Below are 22,076 nucleotides of genomic sequence, written 5' to 3'. Positions count from 1 at the left end.
TTAGTTTTCCATAACATCTTTATTCAAAAGGATTTACAACACAAACTGGCACCACTTAATTTAAATGGCATCTTTTTTTTCATCCTTGCACAACGTACAAACAAACACAGTGTCCCTTCAAAAAACAAAACAATTGGTAAACTCTAATATTCTGGCAGTTCAGTTTGTTTGTGATCTTTGATTAAATGTTTAATCCAGTGGCTTTACAGACTGTCGGAGAAAACTGACCATTATTATACAGACATGGAAGGAAAAAGCCCTCAAACACACTTATGTAGTTCTTAATATCAACTGGGAACGATCGAACAACTGGATAACATGTGCAGAAAACTCTGTTCAACTGTGATTGATGGGATTAATGGTTTATTTTAGCTTTTTTTAAAGACGATCAGATCATGTGTTCAGACCAGCTTCTGTTCACCTTCATCCGGTTGATTCACTTCTGCACTCAACACTGAGTCCTTGAAAATATCTGCAAGTTATTGATTAAATGCAGACCGACAAACGTTAATATTGGACTTCCTGTGTCTGGGTTTGACCCTTGAAGCTTTGAAAGATGTCGGATCCTAATGACCTCTACGTCCCAGTGGCATCATCTGTTAGTGATTTATACAATGTTCTTTTTTTACATTTTAAGTGTGGAACACCACGGCTGAATGAATTTCATTTTGTACAATCAGATCGTGTGTGTTGGGAAGTCAGACTGCGATTGAAACGGAAGAAAAATGGTGCTCTTGTGTTCAGATGTTTCCAAGCAAACTAAGCAGGGGAATTCAAAAGGACTTCTGCAAACGTTAACTGCGACAAAGCCAGTTTGACATGTGACGTTACTTTGGGGGAAAACAAGGGGTTTCTTTCTGATCTGGATCTAGAAAAACTGCAACATTAGCTCCAGAAAGGAAGGAAGGAAGGTCTGACTGATAAAATGACTTTTCTATGGCAGGATTAATCATAGACAATGTAAGGTTAAAATTGAAGTCAATGGTTTTCTGGATGTGTCTTGGGTTGTTAGTCTTAAATAAGGTGAAGAGATGTTTGTTCTACGAGATACAATTTGTCAGTAAATACCCCACTAGTGAGACGACGACACGTCATCACGCCCAACATTAGCAGCCTTTAGCTTAGCGTGAAGTCGTGTGACCGTGCTGGAGTTCCTCTAAAGCTCAATGTAAGCTTTTTAATTCCAAACACCTGGATAGGACAATAACTGTCTGAGTGACCAAACCCGGCACTGACACAAGGAAGGCCTTTTCTCAGATCTACAATAGTTAATTATCAGTTAGCTGTTTATTCTAAGGTTGGCATTAGTTCCCTTTCATTTAAAAAAATCACCGACTGTTTGTGAACTGCTACTCTCAGAGACACGGAGCATTGTAAGAAAAACAATTAGAAATGAAGCTTTTCAACTACTTCCTCTTCCTGTGACCGTAAGAATGGATTAATGAACGTCACGTGGAGGTGAACACAAGAGGAGATGAGCAACAGAGGGGAAACACATTTGATTGTTGAGGATGGAGAACATTTAGGGAGGGAAAGTGACTGCTCTGCCTCTGATGCACTCAGATAACGCTATGAAACACCTGGTGAACTACAAACACCCCAAAAACTCCAGTATTCAAATAGAAAAAGGGAATATAATGCATTTATATTGCAATAAACTGCAATAAAACTAAATAAAAATCATCTTCAGACACCAATAAAGCTTTAAATTGTCTTAACCTGGAAGGAAATTCACTCTCATGAGTTATTATTTTATATAAGGGAAACGTTTCCATCCAGAGGCCGTGACGTCACTTCCCCCCCCACCCCCCCCCAGAGTAAAGATGGCGATCAGGCGGTTCCAGCTGCGCCTGTTGGGACCGCTGTGGGGACCGCTGCAGCGTTTATTGCTTTCCCTCGATGTCTTTGACCACCTCTTCGACGACCGCCACCTCCAGACTTCATCTGAAGGAGAAACACAGGAGACCACCGTGAGACACTAAACAGTAAGGGTGGGGGAAATAATCGATACTATGCGTGGCGATATTATATCGACACACAGACGCCAAGTATCGATATTTTATTATATAAACTATTCATATTGCAAATCCAAATTAGTTTGGCAAACATACCATCAAACGCTGAGCGAGCGAATCATCACCTACTTCATGTGCAAAGACCTGCGTCCAATCAGCGTTGTGGAAAATATAGGCTTTGGTCACATGCTAAAGACACTGGAACCCAATATATCATGCAATCATATACATCAATATATTTGCGCAATATATCGTATCCCAATACTTAACATATCGTAGAATGGCAATACCATCATATCGTGGCTTAAGTATCGCGATAGTTCATATCGTGGGCAGCCTGGTGATTCCCACCCCTAATAAAATGGATGCTCCAACAACAGATCAGATGTAAAGAGAAACAGGAATCATTTCTTAAAAGTGCTTTAGGAATCAAAATGTAGGAGGTTTTGTCACTGTTCGTCCTAGGGGAGAGGAATATAATGAAAAGGGTCTTTCACAACAGTTCAGGACGTGTTTTAGTGGAGATGGAGATGGTACGCCCTTTTTAATGTCCTCACTTATTAAATATACATGTTCCTTTGAATGTAGGAGATAGCGATAGCTTTAACACCGCACACACACACGGACACTTTTGTACGCTGCTATGGACAGTCTTGCACTAATGTACATTTTCAAAGATATTGAAGTGACTGTTATTTTGTATATATTGATTGTAGTGCTTATACGTATGTCTTAATTCGTGCATATGTATAAATGTGTCTGTTGATTGTGTATATACCGTAATTTTCGGACTATAAGGCGCACCTGAATATAAGCCGCAGCAGCGGCATACGAATCTCGGTTCCACTTTTACTTTTGCGCGCTACCTGTCTCACTCTTTTCCGGCCTCCGGCTTTTCCTGCTGGAGCCCGCCGCTTAAAGGTGGGGGGCGCGGAGCGGCCATAGAGCCCATAGAGTTAAAGGTGGTGGACTGTAACCTGTAAAATCCATAGATTTAGGAGGTCCCCTAGTGGCCGTTAGCTGTACAAATCCATAGATTTAGGAGGTCCCCTAGTGGCCGTTAGCTGTAAAGTCCATAGATTTAGGAGGTCCCCTAGTGGCCGTTAGCTGTAAAATCCATAGATTTAGGAGGTCCCCTAGTGGCCGTTAGCTGTAAAATCCATAGATTTAGGAGGTCCCCTAGTGGCCGTTAGCTGTACAAATCCATAGATTAGCCGCACCGTTATATAAGCCGCAGCGTCGAAAAATGGGAAAAAGGCGCGGCTTATAGTCCGAAAATTACGGTACTTATTTTTATACATCTTTGTTATTGTATTGGGGATTGTGGGAAACGGTATTTCGGTGTCTGTACACACAAACTGAAAGATTCACAATAAAGTTGACTTTGGGAGACCACCGTGAGACACAGGGGCAGAAATACACTAAACTGGAGGCTCCAACAACAGAACAGATGTAAGGAGAAACAGGAATGCATTTCTTTGGGTGCTTTGGGGTTAAAAGGGTAAGAGGGAAGAGATGTGGTGACTGTTTGTCCTAGGAGGGAGGAATATAATGAAGAGTGTCTTTCCCTATAGTTCAGGAATTTTTTAGTGGAGGTGGTAAGCCCCTTTAAATGTCCTCACTTATATACATGTTTCATTTCATGTGGGATGTAGAGCCTTCACTAATAGAGTGGTGCAGCAATGAATCGATCTAATATCACGACTGGTTTCTGTTGGGGAATCGTTTGCCCTGGTGTCCTCCTCCTTCGCCCTCTGACGCAGCTGACCAGCCTTGAGCAGCCGTTATCTCCCTTAAGGAGGGGCTGCCCTAGCATATTGTTGATGTTGCCAGTTTGTGACCGGGCAACTCTCGGTCAGAGATAGCTATTGTAGTGGGACACCTGGAACCAGGGCCGGCCCTTGGCATAGGCAGTATAGGTGAATGCTAAGGGCGCATCAACCCATCGGGGGCGCCAAAAAAAAAAAAAAAAAAAAGTTTGAAATTAAAAGAAATGTTTTTTTATTCCACAACAACACAATTTCCCGAATTTGGATCTACAAAGTACATCTTATTAACTTATGCTAACATAACTACGCCTATATTACGTACAGAATTTTTGGGGAAATAATGGTTTTAGTGTGCAATCATAGGTTTTAATTTTGTATTAGTGCTAATTCAAAATAAATCAAACTCCCAAAAAACGTATACAGCTTCTGTGTGCTTTTATTAACATCGGAATTTACTTTGTAAGCGGCCGCGGGGGGGAGAGCTTTAGAGAGCTCTCTCCCGAAAGACTGAGCGGCTCTGATAAGCTCAGCTCAGTGAGGTAAAGGCACACCTTTATATGATCAGTATAGTTATAAAACAATAAGAGAATAGATGAAAAACAGTAATGAAATACTATGACAGCAAAAAAAAGTTGTTATTAATAAACCAGAATACGGTTTGAAAGGAGAGTGATTTGTAAAATATCCATAAAGAAAAATAAAATCTGCTTCCAGTTCTGTTTCATCTGGGTGTTGAGAGATGTATCCATAGATCTCCTAATGTTGCTCTCAAAGTGCACCAGATTGATGCTTTTAACTTCAATATCAAGAAAAAATCATCTTCACGGGAGAGCATGCCCCCGGACGCCCCTAGAGGAGGTTAGGTCCCCCCCCACTTAAATAATGTTCACATGGATAGGATACTAAAAACATTTGCACACATCTTGTGTCCATATCTTTCTGTTTTGGTGGTCATGCCACAACCGTGCACGTGCATGCATGCGCGAGTCATAGTGAGTGTCTGTATTTTTTTGGGGGGGGGGGCAGCTAAAATCTTGCCTAGGGCGGCAAATTGGTCAGAGCCGGCCCTGCCTGGAACACATCCTTCTCGGGGTGTAGATGACCCCGAGCCATAAGCGACAAGAAATGTGATTCAGTGTCCTCAGCTGTTTAGTCTACCTATTGAAGAATGTTGATTATTACACTCTGAACTAAAACCTCGAACTACAGGAGGGCTCTTCAGAATTGATCGTGGCATCTGAACCGTGTGGTCAGCTCGTGGACCGTGACATGTCTTGTGAATTCTCCGGCCGAAGCTCCAAATAAACCGTCAGTGTTTGCCATCAAAGCTCCAGCTCTCCTCGTGTCTCTGAGTCCTGACTCCAATTGCTTCAGAAGTTTCCTCATCTCCAAGTTTAAAAAAAATGTTTGGCTGCTATCCTGAGATAAGGTCCTTGGTTACTCAAAACTAAAGAGATTTTAGCGTTTTATTCTACAATGACATAAAACAGGTGGAGATTATCCTCCTGAAACGTGTACGTATCATAAATGTTTGTTTGACACAGAGATTATATTCTGCTATAATCCAAAATCACGTGGAGGGAACCAGGGCGATGCCGCCTAAAAAAAACGATCTCTATTGTTATGTTAAATAAAAGTGTAATGTTTTTATCTGACATTAGCAGGAGTGGTCTTAGTTTTAATCGGGGTGGCCCACCTCCATATTTTATCATAGGCTAAGTGTATTAAACAAAAAGTATGAAATTGTTATTGCAGCATGTCACAGGTCACATGTCTATGGCCAGGGAGAACCCTTCACATTAGATGGATCAGGGTACATGCAGGAATCCTGAAGTCAAATGTAAGACCCTTTCCATACATTTTAAGACCTCATCACCGCTTTGTGTTCTAACCGGTTACCATGGCGACACACTTTACCTCACATTGACTATATACAGTATTGATTGTCCTTCCTCCTTATCTTCCAACCATTTGCGGTACTTTTGGAACTTTAAGTATTTGTTTGAATTTACGGTATTTTTGGAACTTAGTATTTTTGGAATTTACGGTATTTTAAGTATTTTTGGATCTTTAATTATCTTTGGAACTTTAAGTATATTTGGAATTTACGTTATTTTTCGAACTATAAGTATTTTTGGATCTTTGGACCCTTTCCATACATTTTAAGACCTCATCGCCACTTTGAGTTCTAACCGGTTACCTTGGCGACACACTTTACCTCACATTGACTATATACAGTGTTGATTGTCCTTCCTCCTTATCTTCCAACCATTTGGACGCTAACTTGCATTTCCCCATAACGATGTTGTTTAACAACCGGCGTAAACGGACCTTCGCGCGCTATCAAGCAGTGAGCGTGCGATGTCCTGTTCAGATTAGGGTTGCCAGAAACTGACCATGATCAAAATCGATTATTCGGCAGCCCTGGCGAATAATAATCGATTATTCAACCGACCGACCCCAAATAATCACTGGCATCCTTAGTTCAGATGACGTCAAATCCAACGGGATGCCATAAATAACCTACACAGAAACACACTACACACCTACGCAATGATTACATTCAGGCAGACTGTAGAATACAACCTCTTTGGACCATTTAGATACTTATTGAAAACTAGCTACAAAATGTAACACCTTGGAAAATGCCCTTTAATACTTTTTAATAGCCTTAATTTTTGTTAAATTGATTTATCTACTTTTTAAGACCCCGCGGACCCCCTGTAGATGTAAGAAAACTGCAACCCTTTCAAATGCAAAGACTCTAAATTAAAAAACATTGGGATCCAGTGCAGTAAATAGTTCAGGGTTTCCGCCAAGCAGTTGTTAGCCTGGTGGCAAATAGGTGTTAACGAGCAATCAGAATGATAATCAAGAAATATCATTTACTCTGGGGGGAAGTTGGGTTAGGTGACAGCAACTCAATTTAAAAAGACTGAATAAAATAAAAAAACATATACATTACACTTGCCTTTATATATATATATTATAACATGTCATACACTATAAGCAGTGGTGTATGACTAGTAATAAGATTCCCTATAGAGTGCCACAGTGACGCGTCCTAAAACCCGGAAGTAACTCAGCATTTCACCACTTCCTGTTCCTTCAACAAAAAAAAGCAATGCAATTTCTAATTTTTTGGAAAATATCTGTAAATCTGGTCTGTGGTTGAGACACATTAAAGAGACGGATCACGTTTTGTTCTACGACATTAAATCCATCAGCAGTGACCCCACTGGTGATTTCTGAAGAGTGTACGTGTCTGAGAAACGATGGTTGTTACCAAGGGGCTGAATAGGACTACAGAAGTCGTGGAGGCCGTTGTACGTCATTACACCGAACACGTAAACACTCCTCTAAGTTAGTTTCTGTTCTGCTTGAAGGCAAGTCCCTGCCTCCTGCAGACTGTTCAAACAAACGCTTCAACTCGTTCCATTTAGAATCTGTGTGTTTGAATATGGATCTGAAGCAACGACCCTGCTGTAGCTCGTTAGCATTTTGCTTCTGGCGACTAGATTTACGATTAGAAAATGATAAAAGTAGGCATGTGGAGATTATCCGGTTGAACAAAACGTGATCCGTCTCTTGAATGTGTTTCAACCACAGACCTTAGTTCCTGACATTTTCCAAAATCCTATGGAGACCTCTCATTGGTTTTTGTCGAAGGAACCGGAAGGAGTTCACTTCCTGGTTCTAGGACGCGTCACTGCCCCTCTCTATAGAGTTCATATTTGAACTGGATCGTGTACGTCAGGCTTTCTAAACCCTGGCGGAAGCCCTGACACTTCAGCAAATCAAAAATGAGTTCTATTGCAAGTGGTTCACGAGTGAGACTGTGAGTCAGGCGGGGGGGGCAGTGAGCATGCTCAGAAAACATGGGTTTAAAAAGTTAAGAGTAAAGAAACCAAAAACATCCGAGCTGTGGGAGACGGGCGCCTCGTCAGAAACGCTTTACCTTGTTCTCTTTGTTTCCGTCTTTACACAGAGACTCATCCTCTGTCTGACGCAGCGAGAGAGAGGGAGGGAGGAAGGGCGAGAGAGGGTTAACGGGGAGGAGAATTAGGGAGGAGGTGAGGAGATGGAGAGGCAGAGGGAGAGTTAACGGGGAGAAGGAATTAGGAAGGGGAAAGGAGGGAGGAGGTGAAGAGATGGAGAGGTGAGGAGATGAAGAATGAGGGTGTGAGGAGATGAGGAGGAGAGTGAGGGGGTGAGGAGGTGAGAAGGAGAGTGAGGGTGTAAGGAGATGAGAAGGAGAGTGAGGGGGTGAGGAGAATGAGGGTGTGAGGAGATGAGAAGGAGAGTGAGGGGGTGAGGAGAATGAGGGTACGAGGAGGTGAGAGCAGGATGTTATGTGCAGGTATGTGTTTATAAAATACATTTTGAAGGAGGAGAATGAAACAAGAGGCATTTCAAAAATGATTTTCAAAATTAAAACTCAGTTAAATTTGTGAATTTTTTTGAATGTACCTTTTATTTGAATCCTTCTTTAAATGAAGCAATGGTCACACTATTTTTCAGTTTTTCAATTTCTTATTTTTTTAATTTATTTTTCATTTGATTTGGATTTTTTATTTATTACTAAATAATAATAATACTCCCTCATGAAAGGAGAAAGACATTTGCTTTTTAAATATTTCATTAATTATAGCAATTTAACCAATTTTAATGAATGCCACTACCCTGAATCAATCAAATAAAAAAATATAAATAATCTATACAATAAATAAACATGTCCCATATTGGATTAAACTGTTCACCTCGTACTTTAAAGCACAACACTGAATACACACGTCAGATTGAGGGATACTCACTGGAAGCTGAGCTGAGTTCGGACTGGTCGGTCGTTCAGAGGATCCAGCCTCCTCATTGGCTCCTGTGCCAAACATCTTCTTATTGGACAGCATCTTGGCCTGCTGGGCTTTAGCTGCCTGCGTGTTAACAGCCTGGAGGAGCTACACACACACACACACACACAGTTAACCAGTGAAACACACACACACACACACACACACACAGTTAACCAGTGACACACACACACACACAGTTAACCAGTGACACACACACACACACACACACAGTTAACCAGTGACACAAACACACAGTTAACAAGTGACACACACACACACACAGTTAACCAATGAAACACACACACACAGTTAACCAGTCACACACACACACACACAGTTAACCAGACACACACACACACACACACACACACACACACACAGTTAACCAGACACACACACACACACACACACACACACACACAGTTAACCAGTCACACACACACAGTTAACCAGTCACACACACACACACACACAGTTAACCAGTCACACACACACACACACAGTTAACCAGTCACACACACACACACACACAGTTAACCAGTCACACACACACACAGTTAACCAGTCACACACACACACACACACACACAGTTAACCAGTCACACACACACACACAGTTAACCAGTCACACACACACACACAGTTAACCAGTCACACACACACACACAGTTAACCAGTCACACACACACACACAGTTAACCAGTCACACACACACACACACACACACACACACACACACACACACACACACACACACACACACACACACACACACACACACACACACACACACACACACACACACACACACACACACACACACACACACACACACACACACACACACACACACACACACACACACACACACACACACACACACACACACACACACTCTCTCTTTAGTCCCCTTACCTTGGTGATGGTGCCCACAGCCTTGGTGCGGCCCTCCCTGAACACCAGCTTGTGGTCACAGTGCAGGTATTCGGGGGTCTTGATGAAGCGGAAGTGCACCGTGGCTTTGTCTCCCGTCCGCAGACAGTCTCTGTTCATGGTGAGAATGGTGGCCGTCTGCCTGATGCTGCCGCAGTGCACTGTGGGTAATGAGAGAGGAGGAGACAGTCACTTTATGCAGGAACTCATAAAAATCAAATGTAAATTCACCCAAAGCGAGAGCTAAGAGTGAGAGCTGCAGCAAGTCACAAGTCAGCTGAACTAATGTTATTTTCTACAGTGGTATGAACCAGTGATTTCATTTTAATACAAATATCAAACTGATGCCGAAATAACTAGAAACTAATACTGATTAGTAAAAGCCACAAATTAATACTTTGGCAAAAAACTTTGAATGTGTTTTTTTTGTTTTTAATGGAGATCCGATTGATGTAGCTACGTCGCTAAGCTAACGTTGTAGCTGCTCTGTCCACTCTCAAAATAAGAGCATTCGAGGTGAGTAAAGCAGCGAATTCATCTGCAATGCCAGACATTCTGTAGTTTCTTACCCATACATTTATAAACTATCACAGACGCACTGAGTGTCTCCAGTGTGTCTGTGATTTGAATGTGTTATATTCTAGTGTTCTAACACACATATCAGACTGATGCCGAAATAACTAGAAACTGATTAGAGGAGATTGGATCGATCTGCTAAGCCAGGGGTTCCCAAACGTTGCCATGCCAAAGACCCCCATATAGCATTATCCTCTGGCAGGGACCCCCCCGTTGCAATTTTTTTTTTAAATGATGAGTACATTATGATGGAGAATAGGACAAATTAATCATACAGCTTAATACATTTTATTAATATATATTTGTATTAATAATTAATAATTGTATTTATCTTTTGTTTGTCATTCATTACATTGATTGTGTCTTCTGTTATAAACATTCTTAACACAATATTAAACAGTGATATCAACAGTAAACATATTTTAAAGTGATTTCTGTCTTTATAATATTATGTAATTTTGAACAGTAATATGAACAATTAACATATATTTTTTGCATTTTTGAAAGCTACTTATGCCTTAATAATATTATATATAATATTCAACAGTAATATTAACAATAAACATATTTATATTCATATATACAAACATCAATATTTGCTACATCCGTGCTCTCATCCAGCTGCAGAGCGAAATATTCACTAGCTCTCACTTGCTCCAAAAGCTGAGCAGATACTCAGTTTCACTCTCAGTAGCGGCAGCTCGATTCTGATTGGCTTGAAGGGCGGTCGTGAGATTTAAAAACAATAACAAAAAATACTAAAAGATTGGCATCAAAGGACACATAGATTGATAGATATGCAGTTATTAATAACATCTAAAAAAAAATAAAAAATTTAACTTAAAAAAAAATATATATATTCCCCTTTCCCTCAAACTTTGTGCGACCCCCCTGGCACCCCCTGGCGGCCCCCCGGGGGGGTCGGGGCCCCCATTTTGAAAAACACTGTGCTAAGCTAGCGTTGTAGCTGCACCATCCACACTCAAAATAAAGTCTTATAGAAATAAAGACGTGACTTTACCCCCCCTTTAAATGGTCTTTTAGTCTTTATTATTTACCTACTTTTATATTGTTTTATAGGTCTTAAAGTGTTTCATCTTATATTATTAATATTAATTTTAATAGCAACATTTCCTTTTTACGTTGGTCTTTTATTATTTTAATCAATTGTCTGTTATATTCTAATGTTCTGATTGTGTAGCTATACGGATGTCGAGCACACTGACCCATGGCCTGGTATCTGGGGGATATCGTGGTGGGGTGGTGGAGCACTAAGATCTCAGCCTCAAACTCCCACGTGGCCTGAGGCATCAACTTCGGAGCAACCATCACCATTCCTTTCCTTATCGACGAGCGCTTGATCTGAGGGAACACCAAAGAAAAGCCACAAATGAACAAATGAAGTTGTGAAGGGATGAAGACAAACTAGAGTTAAAGACAGAGCATCAGGTGAGGAGAGGAGAGGAGGAGGTGAGGAGAGGAGGAGAGGAGGAGGTGAGGAGATGAGGAGGTTAAGAGATGAGGAGGTTAGGATATGAAGTGAGGAGATGAGGAGGTGAGGAGACGAGGAGGTGAGGAGGTTAGGAGAGGAGGAGGTGAGGAGGTTAGGAGGTGAGGATATGAAGTGAGGAGATGAGGAGGTGAGGATATGAAGTGGGGAGATGAGGAGGTTAGGATATGAGGAGGTGAGGAGAGGAGGAGGTGAGGGTATGAGGAAATTAGGTAATGAAGAGATGAGGAGGTTAGGTGAGGAGGTGAGGATATGAAGTGAGGAGATGAGGAGGTGAGGATATGAGGAGGTGAGGAAATGAAGTGAGGAGATGAGGAGGTGAGGATATGAGGAGGTGAGGAAATGAAGAGATGAAGAGATGAGGAGGTTAGGAGGTGAGGGTATGAAGTGAGGAGATGAGGAAATTAGGAAATGAAGAGGAGAGGATATGGAGAATTAGGAGATGAGGTGAGTAGGTGAGGAAATGAGGAGATGAAGTGAGGAGATAAAGAGGTGAGGAGATGGAGAATGAGGAGATGAGGAGGAGTTGAGGATATGAGTAGATGAGGAAGTAAGGATATCAGGATATGAGGAGATGAGGAAATGAGGAGATGAAGAGGAGAGGAGAGGATGAGGTGAGGAGATGAGGAGGTGAGAAGGAGATTAGGAGGTGAGGAGGTGAAGGGAGGAGGAGATGAGGAGGTGAAGAGAGGAGACTAGGAGAGGAGGAGATGAGGAGATGAAGAGGTGAGGATATGAGGAGGTGAAGAGAGGAGGAGATGAGGAGGAGGTGAAGAGAGGAGAAGATGAGGAGGTGAAGAGAGGAGGAGAGGAGAGGAGAGGAGGAGATGAGGAGATGAAGAACAAAAGAAAACAGACGAATGAGCAATTGAAGTTGAAGGGATGAAGCCAAACCGGAGACAGAGCATGAACCTCAGACTCAAACCTTTTTGAGGGCGAAGGAGGCCGTCTGCCCCCCCCGAACCTCTTTGACCGGCATCCTCTTGCGGTGGATGGATTTCACGGCGATGGGGATGAAGGTTCCCAGCGGGTCGGGGCCTAACAGCAGCGTGTCGTTGAGACGGATCATTCCACGTAACGTAGTCCCCGAAACCACTGTGCCCACGCCCTGACGAGAGAGAGAACAGACAGCGTTCATCAGAGGGCAGGGCTCAACGCTAACTTTTTTAAAGGGTTGCCAGGCAACCAGGCACCAGCTTTTGGTTACCAAAACTGAAAATATGGTTGTCATTTTTAGTCACCTTATATTTTAAATAATTAAGATACTATACAGTTATACAGTCAACGTAATAATGAACATGTGACACAAAAGAACGTTCAAAAGCTTTACAATAAGTAATTAACACAAATATTTGAAACGTAAGTGGTAGGAAACTTGTCCAGTACCAGAAGTGCAGCCGTTGTCATGTTCTTCACAGATCCCTCACAAATGAATTGAGCAAGTCACTAGTTTCTTGGCTAGAAAATTCTTCTAGAGCAGTGCTTCTCAAAGTGTGGTCAGTGAGCGCCCCCTAGTGGTCCGTGAGCATATTGGTAAAATTTCACATTTGAAATAAATAAATAAATAAATAAAACAATTCTGCACTCTCGGGGGAATATCTCCGCAATGGAGCGAGGTTAAGTTTCACTTTCGATTGCATGATATAGCCCAGAGCAACACCTTCGTCACACATGTTGCCACTTGCTTGTACCATTCTCAGGCGATTTGAAATCTGTTCTAGAAAAACAATGTTTTTTTTATATTTGTGGAGTTAGGTGGTCCGCGAGTGTTTTTTTCTTGGTTAAGTGGTCCTTGGTATGAAAAAGTTTGAGAAACACTGTTCTAGAGGCTGGATGGTCCTCACTAGCTGTACTACAAATTAGGAGGATGTCATCCATGCAAACATCAAAATATCTTACCTATTCATTGTGATAAGAATAGCTATCATTAAACAAATTACAAGGAATTGGCTAAGTAAGGGATGATGTGCAGCGAGGCGGTCCTTATGGGGAAAAGAACACCGGACAGGCTGATCAGAGAGCCCGACGCCAAGCGGATATATCCCGCTTATTACACGGCCAGATGCTAAACAAACTAACGACTCGACTCCCAATATTAATTGAAATTATTTTATTGACTTAAAAAAGATCGTATTTCTTCTGCTAAGAAAAAAAAAACTCCGTTCCACGGCGCACCAACGGCAACAACAACTTTATGGCAGCGGTGTGATCTTCTTTGCTGTAGTGTGTTGGGGCAGCGGGGTGAAGACAGCTGATGCCAACCGACTCAACAAGCTCATCAGGAGAGCAGGCTCTGTCCTGGGAGTGGATCAGGAGTCGCTGGCAGTGGTGTCGGAGGGGAGAACGCTGAGGTAACTTCTCGGCATTCTGGACAACGGGTCTCACCCCCTGCATGCCACACTGGTTTCCTACCGGAGCACTTTCAGCCACAGACTGAGATCACCCATAACCACCACACAGCGCCACAGGAGCTCTTTCCTCCCAGTGGCAATCAAACTCTTTAACTCTTCACCCCTAAGTAAAGGGCACTGAGAACTCCCACACCAACACTATGTGCCATATACATATCAATATCAGTACCATCACTGCAATACACTCGATGCTATATATATAACTATGTGCAATATTATATTATTAGTATTATTATTATTAGTATTATTAATAATGCTATGATAACGTGCAATTACGTAACTGCCACTACGTTTTATTTTTTGCACTATAACTACTAAATACTGCTAATAATCATTGCATTGATTGTGTGACCATCTATGTTTCGATGTTTCTACGTTTCATGTTGTCTGGATGTTTAATTGCTCTTTTTGCTGCTGTGTTTATTGTGTTTATTGTATTTTGTTACTCCGGCACAACAATTTCCTTCGGGATGAATAAAATCTCATCTTATCTTAAGTCCCTAAACACTGCAGAGCCCATACCGCGTTCCTGTTAGTGTTTACTTCCTCTCTACCTTCTTCTGGGGATTTATCTGACATCCAGTGCTCTCTCTTTTAATTTCTCTTTCTTGATCCTCCATAGCAACGGCAGGAACTGCTTCGATAGCGTTTTTGAGGAGCTTTTTGATTAGAGATTTGAAACATCGCTGCTTGCTTTAAAAGTAGCACAATTCATTATGTCAAACTTGGAAAGTATCTAGATATCCCTGCCCTAATGCTAAAGTAACTGGCAACTGAATATGTGTCGCCGTTTGATGTCTATGTCTGGACCGCTGCGTAAAAAGGAGGGTTTCTGCCCCGTTAGTTCTCCGCTGCTTTCTTGCCCCAGGTGAAAAAGGTGAGGAGCTCGACGCTCGTGAACTGTCGACAGGAGGCGGGGGGAGCTTCGCTGAGGGGTAGCCGTGTGCGGACCTGTCAGCGCAACTTACATGATGCCGAATTGAACAAACAAATTTTAATAAGTGGTTTAAACGGCTTGATAATAATGACGACCGTCCGTTCTGTGATTCTCCAGAACACACAGATGGCCAGTCCGCCCCTGTGTAGCATGTTATGTCGATGAGAGATGAGCAGATCGCCACTGGGCTTTCAACTAAATACACAGCCACGCAAAAACTGCGTCATTTGTACAGCTCCTTATGGGTACTGCAATTAGTGAAGTGCTTTCCTCCGTGTTGAAACGATCAGCACTGCACCACGGAGGAAAGCGGCAGAAAGTCAACTGGAGTTAAAGAGAGCGGGGCTGCGTTGCGTGCATGGCTTCCTTCTGCAGGGAACGGCGGCGGTCTCGTTCAGGATCCGAAAATACAATTTTAAAATGTTGCACACTTATTCCACTGATTCCTAGTAAGCCACTGGTTACGGCAACCCCTGGTCTAGACTCCCGGGGGGGGGGGTGGGTTTCATTGGATCGGTTCTCCCCTCCCGAATGATACTCCTGCCTAATCGCCAAAACTCCATTACATTCATTTGTTTTTTCCTGGCAATAAATATGTATTTCCCCGTAGAACCATTTTCACACATCTCTACTGAGAGACACTGGGTTCAACGACAGCAGAGACTCTCAGACCTTCAGTGCTAAACTTTAGCTCTTCTTTTCCCTGTTGGTCTCCACTTTGAGGAGCCACCAAACAGCTAGGAGTATAAAGTGTTACTTCGTACCGGTACAGAGTAGGTGTCGTCGATCTGGAACTCTGCGGGCTCGTCGTTGTTGAAGTATGTTCTGGAGGAGAGCAGATTGAGAAACATCTTCAGCAGCTCCATGTTCTCCCCCGTCACATTGGAGATCTGGAAGATGGGACACATCCTGCAGAGAGAGGGGCGGTAAAGTTATTATAAGACACAATACTAATGAAGGTATTAGAGTTCAGGGCTGGACCTCTGTAGATGGGGTGGGAAAGATAAGTCAGATTTGGCGGGAACTATTTTTAGAAATCCTAGAAAAAATGAAACAAATTATCCAAAGAGTTTTTTTAACATGATTTTTTTTACAAAAATTAGAGACTAAATGTTTTGAAGATATTTGTGACCCGCTCTATCAAAATCAGTCGGAAGTGGCAACGGCTCATTTCAAAATAAACGTGGATTTGCGTAAACAAATAGTTTTTCGGAGTTTGGGTGTTTTGTTTGATTTTAAACAAACGATAAATACATGTTTGAAGCTTGTAAAGGGAAGATGGCACCTCTCACTCGCACTCTGCTGTTCCTCAGCGCCGCCCCCCCTCCCTCCGGCTGACATTATGAATGCAAGCCGTATAGTAACCATAGATAACACGGCAGGGTCCGTTACAGTTTGTTTTCAAGTAAGTCTTGGCTTTCAGAATATTAAACTTGTTTCGGCAAATTCAGATGATGAATAACTTTGAAGCTTGTAACTTTCGCCCGGAAGTGACGTAGGTTTTACTCTCATCTATGGACACCGATCGCCTACTGCTATATTTAACCATATATCGAGCCCGATCGTCGATTTCCATTGGCTTAATGCAGTGTTTCTCAAACTTTTTCATACCAAGGACCACTTAACCAATAAAAAAACACTCGCGGACCACCTAACTCCACAAATATCAAAAAACACATTGTTTTTCTAGAACAGATTACAAATCGCCTGAAAATGGTACAAACAAGTGGCAACATGTGTGACGAAGGTGTTGCGCTGGGCTATATCATGCAATCGAAAGTGAAACTTAACCTCGCTTCATTGCGGAGATATTTCCGCGAGAGTGCGGAAAACTGAAATGCATTTATTTATTTCAAATGTGAAATGTTACCAATATACTCACGGACCACTAGGGGGCGCTCATGGACCACCAATGGTCCCCGGACCACACTTTGAGAAGCACTGGCTTAATGTAATTGTTTGCCTGTCTGGCCATCGTAATCGGGCTCTTTGAAGATTCACAAATCCACGGTTTTCTTAAATTTCTGATCGGATTGGCAAGAACTTCAGAATCTGTATTGACCGACGTTCAAATGAAAGCGTTGGTTTCCCCCAAAAGTGGGCGGAGCCGTAATTTTCGCCCGGAAGTGACGCATGTGTTACTCTCATCTCTCTTTTAAATTGATGATTTTAAAAACACATACTCGCAATCATACCTTCCTTTAATATGAAACTAACCGTGTACTTAAACTACACCATGCTCTCAAGGACACTCCCTGCTCAAAGAAAGTGTGTTTGTCTTTTCATTTCTTTGTAGGATATATATTCGACTCTCCCCCGTCTCCCCCGTCTCACCTCTCGGAGCTGAAGTTGGACGCCGTCACGATGACGTCGTCTTTGTTCTGGACCAACACGGGGATCTTCCTGCAGCCCGGAGACTTTAGTAACCTTTGCAGCAGCTTTAGCGTCTCTAAGGAAACAAAGAAAGGAGACATCATGTATCTTCCTTTATAGCTCTTAAAGGAGTTGATCTTATTCTAACAATCCAACATGCTTCAAGAGCAATGTTTACGTTGGTCTTCTTTATTTGTTCATCGTTTCACCTTTATTGGAATCATGGCATTTTTATTATCTTTTTATTTGTATTTTGGTTTTACCTATATGAGGTGAGGATATGAAGAGATGAGGAGGTGAGGAGATGAGGAGAAAAGGTTATGAAGAGGTGAGGAGGTGAGTAGATGAGGAGGTGAGGATATGCGGAGGTGAGGAGATGAGGAGGTGAGTAGATGAGGAGGTGAGTATATGAAGAGGTGAGGATATGAGTAGATGAGGATATGAGGAGGTGAGGATATGAGGAGGTGAGGATATGAAGAGGTGAGGATATGAGGAGGTGAGGATATGAAGAGGTGAGGATATGAGGAGGTGAGTAGATGAGGAGGTGAGTATATGAAGAGGTGAGGATATGAGTAGATGAGGATATGAGGAGGTGAGGATATGAGGATATGAGGAGGTGAGGATATGAAGAGGTGAGGATATGAGGAAGTGAGGATATGAAGAGGTGAGGATATGAGGAGGTGAGGATATGAGGAGGTGAGTATATGAAGAGGTGAGTATATGAGGAGGTGAGGATATGAAGAGGTGAGGAGGTGAGGATATGAGGAGGTGAGGATATGAATAGGTGAGGAGGGAGGATATGAAGAGGTGAGTATATGAGGAGGTGAGGTTATGAGGAGGTGAGGATATGAGTAGATGAGGAGGTGAGTATATGAAGAGGTGAGGATATGAGTAGATGAGGAGGTGAGTATATGAAGAGGTGAGGATATGAGGAGGTGAGGATATGAGGAGGTGAGGATATGAGGAGGTGAGGATATGAGGAGGTGAGGAGATGAGTAGATGAGGAGGTGAGTATATGAAGAGGTGAGGATATGAGGAGGTGAGGATATGAGGAGGTGAGGATATGAGGAGGTGAGGATATGAGTAGATGAGGAGGTGAGTATATGAAGAGGTGAGGATATGAGTAGATGAGGAGGTGAGTATATGAAGAGGTGAGGATATGAGGAGGTGAGGATATGAGGAGGTGAGGATATGAGTAGATGAGGAGTTGAGTATATGAAGAGGTGAGTATATGAAGAGGTGAGGATATGAGTAGATGAGGAGTTGAGTATATGAAGAGGTGAGTATATGAAGAGGTGAGGAGATGAGGAGGTGAGGATATGAGGAGGTGAGGATATGAGGAGGTGAGGAGTATTTGTCTTTTTTATTTCTTAATCGTTTCACCTTATTGGAATGATGGCATTTGTATTACTATTATCTTTGTATTTCTGTTGTACCGATATGTTCACTTTGTTTTATATTTTGTATTGTTGCATCGACTCGTTGACTTGTGTCTTATCTGTCAGAGAGAAACCGTTCTTCAGTTTATTTGTATTATGTTATATTTAGCTGCATGTACCTTTTTAAGTTCTTAACAAATAATCTGAGGGGAATTTCTTGTTGTCCGTTTTTAACTTGTGGAGTGTCATCTTGTAAAGCACTTTGAGCTGCATGTGATTTATGAAACGTGCTGAATACATAAAGCTTTATTAGTATTATGTCATTTTACAAACAAAAACACTGGCTGTCTTTGAACAACTGTAACGGTACGTCTACACGACAGCGTGCGTCAAAGCTTGCCGGTGGGCGTGTCTGGTGCGCGACCAACAACCAATCACATTAATCTCCTGCCCCGGAAGCACGCGGTTTGATTGGCTAGAGCTTGTACTGGCATACAGTTTGATTGGCTAGAGCTTGTACTGGCATACAGTTTGATTGGCTAGAGCTTGTACTGGCATACAGTTTGATTGGCTAGCGCTTGTACTGGCATACAGTTGGATTGGCTAGAGCTTGTACTGGCATACAGTTTGATTGGCTAGCGCTTGTACTGGCATACAGTTTGATTGGCTAGAGCTTGTACTGGCATACAGTTTGATTGGCTAGAGCTTGTACTGGCATACAGTTTGGCTAGCGCTTGTACTGGCATACAGTTTGATTGGCTAGCGCTTGTACTGGCATACAGTTTGATTGGCTAGCGCTTGTACTGGCATATGATTTGATTGGCTAGCGCTTGTACTGGCATACAGTTTGATTGGCTAGAGCTTGTACTGGCATACAGTTTGATTGGCTAGCGCTTGTACTGGCATATGATTTGATTGGCTAGCGCTTGTACTGGCATTCAGTTTGATTGGCTCGCGCTTGTACTGGCATACAGATTGATTGGCTCGCGCTTGTACTGGCATACAGATTGATTGGCTAGCGCTTGTACTGGCATATGATTTGATTGGCTAGCACTTGTACTGGCATATGGTTTGAGTGGCTAGCGCTTGTACTGGCATACAGTTTGATTGGCTAGAGCTTGTACTGGCATACAGTTTGATTGGCTAGCGCTTGTACTGGCATATGATTTGATTGGCTAGCACTTGTACGGGCATATGATTTGATTGGTTAGCGCTTGTACTGGCATACAGTTTGATTGGCTAGAGCTTGTACTGGCATATGATTTGATTGGCTAGTGCTTGTACTGGCATATGGTTTGATTGGTTAGCGCTTGTACTGGCATACAGTTTGATTGGCTAGAGCTTGTACTGGCATATGATTTGATTGGCTAGTGCTTGTACTGGCATATGGTTTGATTGGTTAGCGCTTGTACTGGCATACAGTTTGATTGGCTAGAGCTTGTACTGGCATATGATTTGATTGGCTAGCGCTTGTACTGGCATACAGTTTGATTGGATAGAGCTTGTACTGGCATATGATTTGATTGGCTAGCGCTTGTACTGGCATACAGTTTGATTAGCTAGAGCTTGTACTGGCGTATGATTTGATTGGCAAGAGCTTGTACTGGCATACAGTTTGATTGGATAGAGCTTGTACTGGGGTATGATTGATTGGCTGAAGCTTCCGCCGACGCTCGAAAAGTTGAACTCTTCTCAACTTTCAGCGCGAGCAACGGAGGCAAAGCGACGGAACCACAACGCAGTTCGGCAAAGCGTGACGTCACCCCATTCAAAGTGGACGGGAAGCGTCTCCGTTGAAGCACGCGACGCTGCCGTGTGGACGTACCGTAAACATATTCAACAGTAAAATCCTTCACAAGGAGTACATTAATATAATAAGAGATTATACATGGTGCTTTATTTATAACATCCCCATTTCAAAGCATATTTAATCATAGTTTATTAAGCAGACTCCCTGTTGTTCTGCACTACTCCCATTTGCTTTGTTAATTAGCTCTTGCAGGGATTTGTGTTTTATGCAAAGTGAACTCTGGAGAGACTCTCATTGGGAGTGTTTGGTTTTGACACACACCGCTTACATCATTAAAGCACGAGGAGTCTGTGTGTTTTCAGCAGGACTCGTTGCTGTGGGTAAATAAAGCTGGAATCCCATCACATTACTGACTTCCCAGAGAGGAGTCTGCGCACACGGGGAATTATAAAATGCATTATCACTTGTCTTACTTGATGCAAGCTAGTAAAAGTATGAAGTTCAAATCAGAGAGTTGAAACACAATAAAAACATAGAATAAAATGAAAGCACACGAGTTACCCAAACGCCAAACAGGAAAGTCTTTAGATGACATTTAAAAGAGTCTATGAGAGACAGGGTGTGAGAGCCATTTAGGCACATTATTTTATGGTAATGAATTATGCTTTTGTGCGCGAATTGAATATTCTTTAATTTAACTTAAATGAGCTGAAATACTGTGAATTATTATTATACTGTTTTGTAACGTGTTATCTTGTTTATGGACAGCTCTAGTTTATGTTTTGCTATTTATAGAAAGCAATCTTAGGGGCGTGCTCGGGTATAAATGACGCTGCCAGCATGACACAGCAGGAAGTCTAGAGAGCCAAGTTGGGAAAAGTTTTTGACCGTACAAATCCGTAAGACCGAGGGATCTTTTTTGTTTTTGTTTTAAATACTGTGCAAATGTTGCACGTCGGCAGTGGGCCGCCAGCTCATGTTGAACCTCTAAATAAAGCACCCGAATGGAACAAGCAAGTATCTACTTTTTTGAATATACGCGAGTTAATACTCGAACTCGCCTCCTAGACTAAGTGGCCTTGGAACATTGATTTTCTTTTGGACAATTGGCCACTACGCAGGGGTTGTTCACCTTGCAGGATGTTGGCTGGACACATGTCTATCTTAGTCACCACCACGAACACGGGAACATTGAGAGCCAGAGCGAGACCAAGGTGCTCTTTGGTCATCCCCACGATGCCGGCGTTACTGCCAACCTGAGACAGAGAGAGAGGAGAAGGAAACAGAGGGTTAAACAAACAGGGACAACAGGAAGGGCCAAAGACTTGGGCCTGACGGTTTATAGCTAATGGCGTTAGACATGCTCCAACCTCGTGTGTGAGAGTGTTTGAAGAAAGAAAGTAAATCCCTAATTATGTGATTAATTAACATGATCACAAAGGTATCCCAACTGTAGCTGTGTTCATGACAGGATGTGTGATTACCTAGCAGAGCATCAGGACTGTTTGAGGCATATGATAGCTATGTGATTAACATGATGATTCAGCCTCTATGGAGAGAGACATATGACAAG

The 22,076-nt window shown here is 42.4% G+C and overlaps 1 protein-coding gene across 2 annotated transcripts in view; it reads right to left on the bottom strand.

The window, feature by feature from the left end:
- The window catches only part of LOC307023114 (GTP-binding protein 1-like), a 29,897-nt gene continuing 7,821 nt past the window's right edge, over window positions 1-22,076 (bottom strand). Inside the window, exons 7-15 of one of the 2 annotated variants that reach the window (XM_079656140.1) lie at window positions 21,636-21,759; window positions 17,336-17,450; window positions 15,766-15,910; window positions 12,579-12,761; window positions 11,370-11,505; window positions 9,550-9,728; window positions 8,599-8,739; window positions 7,743-7,787; window positions 1-1,944 (exon numbers count right to left, since the gene is read on the bottom strand). In XM_079656140.1, coding sequence (XP_079512266.1) covers window positions 1,831-1,944; window positions 7,743-7,787; window positions 8,599-8,739; window positions 9,550-9,728; window positions 11,370-11,505; window positions 12,579-12,761; window positions 15,766-15,910; window positions 17,336-17,450; window positions 21,636-21,759 — 1,182 coding nt within the window. In that variant the 3' untranslated portion in view covers window positions 1-1,830. The remainder of the gene's footprint in view (window positions 1,945-7,742; window positions 7,788-8,598; window positions 8,740-9,549; window positions 9,729-11,369; window positions 11,506-12,578; window positions 12,762-15,765; window positions 15,911-17,335; window positions 17,451-21,635; window positions 21,760-22,076) is intronic. The other variant, XM_079656141.1, reaches the window with a different exon arrangement.

Source organism: Notothenia rossii (assembly GCF_949606895.1).
Source record: "Notothenia rossii genome assembly, chromosome: 1".
In the NCBI taxonomy this organism is placed as follows: Eukaryota; Metazoa; Chordata; class Actinopteri; order Perciformes; family Nototheniidae; genus Notothenia; species Notothenia rossii.
Note: the sequence above shows the minus strand (reverse complement) of the source record. Positions and strands in the feature narration are given on the sequence as shown.